The 8,594-nt window shown below is 41.4% G+C and overlaps 1 protein-coding gene across 1 annotated transcript; it reads left to right on the plus strand.

Annotated features, from left to right (window-relative positions):
• The first annotated feature begins 7,355 nt into the window (after nucleotides 1-7,355).
• Nucleotides 7,356-8,261, plus strand: TAS2R1 (taste 2 receptor member 1). The gene has a single exon (XM_037165437.2). The coding sequence runs from the start codon at nucleotides 7,356-7,358 to the stop codon at nucleotides 8,259-8,261; it is 906 nt and encodes a 301-aa protein (XP_037021332.2).
• The last annotated feature ends 333 nt before the right edge of the window (nucleotides 8,262-8,594 follow it).

The following is an 8,594-nucleotide window of genomic DNA, read 5'->3' on the forward strand; positions in this document are numbered from 1 at the left end:
AGGGGGAGAGAGGGAGTGGGGGAGAAACATTGATTTGAGAAAGAAACAAATTGGTTGCCTCCCAGACCTACTCTGACCAGGAATTGAACCTACAAGGTAGGTATGCGCCCTGACCAGGGACTGAACCTGCAAACTTTTAGTGCACAGGAAGATGCTCCAACCAACTGAGTCACTTGGCCAGGTCAAATCTGTATTTTTTCTACAATTTTTTTCTACAAATATTTTTGGCAAAATTACTTTAGTGAATAGAACACACAATCCTAGGTGTATTGCTAAATGACTAACTTCAAGCAAATCACTTCTCTGGCTCTAATTCCTAAATGTGAGAATAGAAAACACGTCTCTACCTTTCTGTGTAGCCCACAGCTATTATATTGGGTTGGCCAAAAAGTCCATATGGTTTTTTTTCATATAATAAAACACACATTTTTCATTTTTACCAGTACCTTTATTAATTTAGATATTTTGAATATGTTGACTATCTCCTACATGGTATAATGTAAATTATTCTCAATTAATGTCTCAATTTGATTGCTACCAACTTCAACTGGTCCACTTGCCTATGGAGCATCATCCAGTAAGAAATCTCCAGCATGAAATTTCACAAAGCACTTTCGATGCATCTGATCATTTACAGTACCTTGTCCATACACTACAAAAACTTTTTTTTTTGCATTTCTGTTGCATTTTTACCTTTCTTGAAGTAATAAAGCATAATATGCTGACAATGTTGCTTATTTTCTCCCATCTTCAGTATTAAAATGGCTACATAAAATTTCACCAATTTTGTTTTTTTTTAATGCACACTGATATGACAGCTGTCACAATAAAATCTAACAAAATTGTTTTGAATGAAGTTAAAGACAGATAAGTGCTCCTAGAACCATCTTATGGGGAGAAAACAAATATTTTGGCCAATCCAGTGTGACAGAAACCCATCTCAAGCTCCACCATAAATTAGGAATTTATGGATTCCTTCAAATATCAAGGCCAACAGTAAGTGAGGGCTGGCTCTGGGGCTGAGATGCTCTGACCACCGCTCTGCGCCCTCTTCTCTGGGCACTGCTGTCCTCTGCGTGAAATCCATTCTCAAGCAGGCTCATGTTTGCCCTCAGGGTGGCAAGATGGCTGTCAGCAGCTCCAGACATCTTATTTTTGGTAAAGAGGTACATATTGCTCCAACAAAAGTTCTCAGATTAGTCCTAATTTGACATATTTGGGCCTCATGCTCATCCCTAAATGAATCTTCTCTGACCAAGTGAGTCATGGGTTTCAAGACCACTTATTGCAACAAATATATATGCAGAAGCATATTGAAATGTATTGTTATGTATCATTGAAGTGTACCCTTGAAATGAAATGTGAACTGTCACATCTGGGTCATGTGCCTATACCTGGTTTTGAGACGGAGATAGTTCCAAATAAGACACAAAAACAGGGTGGAGAAGAGATTGTTCCTCCACAGAAATTCAGAGTAAAGAGCAGGGAATGAATGCTCATCAGGCAAAAACAGCACTTGCCAGCCTTCATGCCTGAAGCATTGGAGGGTGCCTTCACTATCTTTGTTGATCCTAACATGGAAGGCCGTGATGCTGAATGGACCATGTAGGTTTAAAGTCAGGCCGTGGTTCACATCTTGGGAATGCTACTTTTTATCTGTGCGAATGAGGGCAATTTCTAACCTCTGTGCACCTCAATCTCTAAAGTGGGGATAATATTGATTTCATAGAATCGTCAAGAGGGCAAATTGAGATGATGTCTGACAACTGTATAGAATTTTAAGCACTAAATCAACAGCAAGTGTTCTTCACCTTCCAAAAAGCCTCTGGCCTCAGATTCTTTCACTGTGAATTCTTTCCATTCTCTAAGAAACACATCATTTCCATGTCATTTGAATTGTTCTGGCACATAGAAAATAAGAAAAGCTTAACAATTGTTTGATGAATCCAGCATAACATAGGTAATCTAATTTATCAAATGTAACACCAAAACAATTTAAAAACCAAAACCTACAAACCAATTTTCGTTACAAATAAAGGAGCAAAAATTTGAAACGAACCCCCAGCCAGAGTCAGCTGTATGTAAGGAGATTAGGCTGCCAAGACTAGAAGTGCTGACTTCAGGGATGCAAATGTCAACTCACATATTCTGTTCTCATCGGGCTTCCTGTCACAAGATATGGCACCAGATGGGACAGTCCAAGTGACGTGAATGCACAAAATATTCTGTTTCTTATTTATAGTGCTCACACACCCCAGTTGGCAATGTCTTCCCTACATAATCTTATCCAGTCTTGTGACTTTAAATATCATCTCTATGTGAGTAAATTTCAAATGCATATTTCCGGCTCTTGTGACTACCCAAGCTCCAAATGTATCGCCCACTGTTTAATAGCATCTCCACCTGGAGTAGGCATCTCAGACTGAACATGTCCACAGCAGGGCTCTGAATCTGAACCTTCTCCAGTCTTCCCCTTCTTGCAAAGTGGCACCAACTCACAATAAATAATGCTAATGACCCAAGAGTAATTCTTGGTTATCTCTTCCCCTCACTGCCCCTATCAAAGTCATCTGAAATCCTCGTGGCTTCTACTTTCAAAATATATTCCAAATCCAGACGCGTCTTCCCACCATCTACCACCAACTTGATTTAGACCAGCAACATCCCCTGCCTAGTCTACTGCACAGCCTTCAGATTGGACCTTGTGCTCCCACTCTTGCCCTTTCCCGACCCCCAAGTCTGTTCTCCAGAGTGAACCCCCACCCTCAATCTGGCCTCACCACCCCTGCCTCTCTCTCTTCTCCTCTCCTCGGGTCCCTTTCCTTGCACATGCTGCCCCGGCATTGAAATAGTTGCCCCCTTGTTTTCTGGAACACTTCAAGCTCTCAAGCTCTTTTTTTTTATTTTTTATTCAAGGGGTGTTGCTCTGTCTGTCACCACTTTGAAGGCTCATCTCCTAGACCCCCAGAGATGATTCCTTTTCATCCAGTTCTCTTTTCAGTAACCACCTCCCCTTCAAGGACTCTGTCTCCACAACCACACTCTCTAAAATAGCACCTTGCTCTACATTACCTGGAGGTATTTATTTCTTTACTTGTTTAATTCTGATCTTCCCCACTAAAATGTAATTTCCAACATGACAGAGACTCTGTCTTGTTCTTTACCGTATGCTTCATGTTTAGAATAGTGCCTAGTCCATAGTCCATAATACACACAATAAATATACGTTAAAGTATAGAAGGGAAAAGGAAGGGGAAGGAAAGAAGTGAGAACAGAAATGATAGGAGAGAAGGAAGAATCAGGGAGGGAGGGACAGGGAGAAGGGGGAGTAAGAAATGATTGGAAATTCCAGCACTCAGTTTAGAGCTGAAGACAAAATCGTGGGGGCTGAGGTTATTCACGTGAGCCGAGTGCACCGTTCCTGGGTCGTCCTCCTCACTGTAACCAACGTGGCATTCTTGTTTGTAAAGCACTTGGAGCTCTTTATGAGAAAGACTTAAATTCAGGCACCATGATTCTGTTTGCTGCCATGAGGATACATTTAAGAATATTGTGAGAAGGAAAGGAAAGCACAGAATATATGACTAAGATAGAAAAGAGAAAGAGAAGGCACAAGTATAGGAGAGTGACCTGAATGTTAAAAGCAAAAATTTCAGTCTGAAAGATGAACTGCATATTTAAGTGGAGAGAAGCAAATGAATGGATGCAGTAAATGATTAATCTGAAAGAGTCTGGAGCTCTTAACCAAAATATTGTGAATTTTAGATTAAATAAATTCCATATAGGCTTTAACAAGGGCTGAGCTATGCTCCAAGGGAGATGCAGCAAGGATGTCTGTATTGGTTAGTCCAGGGTCTATTTCTCTCTCACTTGAATGATCTTATTAAATATACAATAATGTTAATACATGGGCATGTTCCTTAAAGCAGGAATTGTTCCCTTGATAATGAAATGGGAAGACTCACTTGGGGACGGTATTAAAACTATCGCTCACTTTCAAGATGACTCTAATCACAAAGTAAATGTCCGTGTACCACCAGAAAGCAGACAGATGATTATTACAGTGTCGTACCTGGTGAAAAGCTCACCAATGTCAGTCTAACTGCCTGTGAAAAAAAGTGCACTTTTCTTTTGAGGGGCTGAATGATCTGAATATAAATAAGCAACTCTTTCCGCCTGTCAGTTACCTTGAGAATATTTAGTATTGTCTCTTTTAATGACGGCTCATTACAGATGAGTGTGAGTGAGCAGATTTAATCAGGGTAATATGGGGTAATCATCATGTGAATTTCTCCACATCGGGACTTGTTCCATCTGTTCCAAGCCATTTGTCCATGTAAAACTGTCACCATTCTGAGCCGATGACTGACAGGTGAGGCCAGACACAGGTTTTTCATCTCAGAGCCAGAAATTCTCTGATGTGTCCTTCTCACAAAAACCAACTGCTTCTTAAGAGTTGCAAAGGGCTTCTATATTTAGGAGCATTTTTCTCTGGTTTGTTGCATTGCTCATTAAAATATTTAGCTCGCTCTTGCTCAGCACAGCATGACAGAGGCCCGTGGTTATTTTGATTTATGTAGTAGAATCTAAGGGGAAGGCTGGATAACATGACCCTGGAGGTCTTCACATTAGCACTGAAATTCAGCTGCCCCTGGGGTCTGAATAGGACATTAGTTTAGCAGCCACACAAGTGCTCTGCTGCTATGGACGGACCTCTCTTATCCAGCCCCCTTCAGTGTAAGAAATACAAGTCTCCGGCGAGTTGCTGGCACTCGTCCAGGAATGGGGCGCCTTCAGCAGCCTTTGTGTGGGCTCAATAGAGGGATGGGTGATCGAAATTATTTAATGAAGAAAAATGGAGCTTCAGCCTGAAGAATTTTTATTTTTTACTTCATGGGATTTCTGCGTCAGAGGAGCTGCTCTTTGTGAAATAAAGTTCTCTGTGAAGAATTGCCTGTACTCCCCAAGCTAGTTCTAAGAAAGGTTATAATAGAATATTTGAGAATCAAATATCCCCTCAAGATGCTTGAATCCAAAAGACAAACAGCATGTTAATAGATAGAATTGGCCATAGTTATTTCATTTAAGTCTTTGGTATACTATGCGTGATCTCTGCTAGTTGGCTGTCAGTTCAGAAAGACTATATTACTATTCTAGAATCAAAATAGAATTTTTCCACTTTTTTGCCTTGGTTTTACCATTACTTTTTTTTTGCAATATATTGAAATGCCCAGACCATGCTGAAGGACTCAGAACACAAGGGTCTAGGCAACACTGGAGCAATAGGAAAGGTCTTGATGCTGGTCTTAAGATGTGATGTCTCTAGGAACAGAGAGTTAGAAAGGAAAAGCGGTCTTTCAATGTGAGTCTATAACATTAGTTTATCTTTTCCTTTGCTACAAAAACCCTTATGTGATTCAATTTGGTTTTACCTAATGAATGCGCCATAAGCCAAACACCAAAGAATGACTGGATGCTGGGGATGAAGAGAAAGCCCAGCCGTGCCTTCACGGGGCTGAGCCGCGCAGGGCACAGGCTGGCAACCAGCACCTTGACAGAGGTTTGATTGAGCACTGGGGAAGTAGTAGTTACTTCTCTTTCGAGTGTTCTTAGCTTCATTATTCACAGGTGGATGTCCTTCCATTTTTGCTTTTCAAGCCTACAGAAGGTAAAATCAAAGTTTTTAGTACATTTTCTCCACCGGAAGGAGAAGAACAAGGTTTATCCTGATGGTCATGGTCAACTCCGGATCCGTTTTGATAGAAGCCACTCAGGAGCTGCCTCCCTCCCTGCCTCCCTGAAGATGCTCCCCTTTGCTCCCTTCATCACATGGAAGCTGTGGCAAGAACAGCGAAGTGGAGCCTACATTGCACAGATATCACATATTCAGAGAAGAATGACAAAGTAACTCACAACTAGTGTTTCCATCTGGGTTTCCTGCCAGCTTACTAAATGTAAGATTCATCTTTAGTGTCGTTTATGACACCTCTGGACAAAGGACCTATATCCAGAACATATGCCTCCGTAGGGGATCTGCTGGGAACATTGTGATCAAGTGGTACATTAGAAAAGCTTCCATTCCCCCAGCATTTAATAAATTCTTCCCCACTTTGTGCTCTGGTGGTGAATTGTCCAAATAGCTAATTTAGTTTGTTGTCACACTGTACATGTGGCTGGCTCTGCCTTTAGTCTTTGAATGCCTGGTGGACAGAAACTCCATTTTGTCCACTGCTGTCCCCCAGTGTTTAGGAGAGTGGTACTTAACTAGGTGTGATTTTGCCACTCAGGGAACACTTGGCAACTTCTGGAAACATTTTTGGTTTTCACACTTAGGAAGGGGGACACACTATGGGCACCTAGCGGGTAGACTCCAGGGATGCTGGTGAATCCTCCGTTGCACAGGACAGCTCCCTCTCCACACCAACAAAGATTTATCCAACCCAAATATGGACAGTGTGGACATCGAGAAAACCTGGTTTAGCACCAGACCTGGCACAGCACACATGTTAAAAAATGCTAACTTAATTTTTCCAAAAATAGTCTGTTATAACAACACATTGAGTCATGTACTCTTTTATTGTTACTTTTCCCCCTGGAACAACAAGCTCATGTCATAAAATTGTCCTGGTTTTGAGAAAATAACCAGGAAAAGGTTCCAGCCTTTGTGTTATTCTGCAGATAGTTGCTGGTGTGAATGGTGCCGGCTGATTTTCTTGGCTGTGAATTACTTTCCCTTAGGCCTTTGACCCATGAATACACACATTTGGGGTGCTCTCTGTGCATCACATATATTTTATTACATCACTGTTTTAAGTTTTGGGTGGTCCTGAATTGCTCAGCTGCTGCATAGTAGAACAATACTTAGGAGCCTGACATGGCTGAGTGTCTGCATGGTGGTAACAGAGGTGACAATTTCAAAAAAATTTTTAAAGAACGCTTCACAAACATTAAGTAGAATGCCACCTGTAGACACAAATATTCTTGCTACCAATGAGGGGCTAAGAAACTTCCACTGATGATGTAGCAGAGGGCCCCCTTCTCCCAGCCCTGAAGGTGTCTAATTTCCAACATTTGCTTGTGATGCTGATGTTGAAAGCTAACTAGGCCTGGAAAATGCAAAAGCCATTGTGAACAAGCAAATTGTTGCTAGACTATTTCTTTCTTATTTGACTGCCTCAGTACTATGTGGAGAAAACTGCTATAAACACATTCCTGCCTCACTGCCTTTCTTGTTAGAGCCGTGTCCCCCATAGGGGTTCAGTCTCGTTGAAGAAAAACAGAAAACTTGAATAATTCAAATTGTCCAAAATATATAACTACATCAATTTTTAAATAACTGGGTTTTTTTGGTCAAAATGCTAGAGCCTTTCATTATTACCCATCTTATTTTTTCAACAATACAGTGTCTTGTGGGGGTTTTAGCAAATGGCGTCATTGTAGTGGTGAACAGCACAGCCTGGATCAAGCAGAGGAAGATGCTGTCCTTCGACCTCCTTCTTTGCTGCCTGGCGACTTCCAGGATTTGTTTACAGATACTCATGTTCTACTTTAATCTGGCTCTTCTTTCCTTGATTGAAATCTCTCTTCCTCCTGGTTGTTTTGCCATTTTCATGTTTATATACCAGTTGGAACTCTGGCTTGCCACATGGCTCAGCGTTTTCTACTGCACCAAGATCTCCCCCATTGCTCACCCACTCTTCTTTTGGTTGAAGTTGAGGATCTCCAAGTTGTTGCCATGGCTGATTTTGGGGACCATGCTATGTACATCTCTCACTTCTGTACTGCACGGAAAATATGCATGGATTCTCTTCCAAAATGTCTGGTCGAGCTTTTTATTCCCTAATGCAACAACTCAAGTCAGAAAAATCGAAGAAATTCCTGTGTTACAGGCTGTATTTTTGTTCACTGAACTCTTACTGCCCTTAGTTATCTTCCTTATCTCTGCTCTTCTCTTGATATTTTCCCTGGGGAGACACACCCAGCAGATGATAAGCACAGCCACGGGCGCCAGGCCCCCAGGCTTGAGTGTCCACATCAGTGCTCTCCGGTCCTTCATGTCCTTCCTGCTTCTCTATGTCTCCCAGTACATGATGGCTACTTTAGCCTTTTCTCATATTTTCAAGATCAGAGACTTTGTCTTTCTCTTCTGCCTGTTGCTGGTTGGTTTATACCCCTCTGTACACTCCATTGTCTTAATCTTAGGAAATCCTAAACTGAAACAAAATGCAAAGAAGTTCCTCCTCCGTGGGAAGTGCTATTAGTGACAGAGAAGTTTGATACGTTTCAAAGAACTCTTGGTGCGGTGAGTCAACAGTGTCGGTCATGCCTCCCTCAGCCAAGCAAGCTGGTCTTGTTCATGGAGATACAAAAAAATCATTGAAAGACCGTCGAACCTGAGGCATTTTTATGGATTTGCTGCTTTTTTAAGGGGTTAAATTGATTTTCAGAACATACATGTGTTGATGGGTCCTATCAATATCCTTGTTGATTTTTACTATTGTCCTGCAAGATGTTACCTACCTAATTAGGGATGCCTGGGTAAGTGGTGAGTGGATTTTTCTGAATTATTTCTTACAATTGCAAGTGAATCGATA

The sequence above is a fragment of the Artibeus jamaicensis genome, unplaced genomic scaffold, assembly GCF_021234435.1.
Source record: "Artibeus jamaicensis isolate MK-2021 breed Jamaican fruit bat unplaced genomic scaffold, CSHL_Jam_final scaffold_369, whole genome shotgun sequence".
NCBI classification, from domain to species: domain Eukaryota; kingdom Metazoa; phylum Chordata; class Mammalia; order Chiroptera; family Phyllostomidae; genus Artibeus; species Artibeus jamaicensis.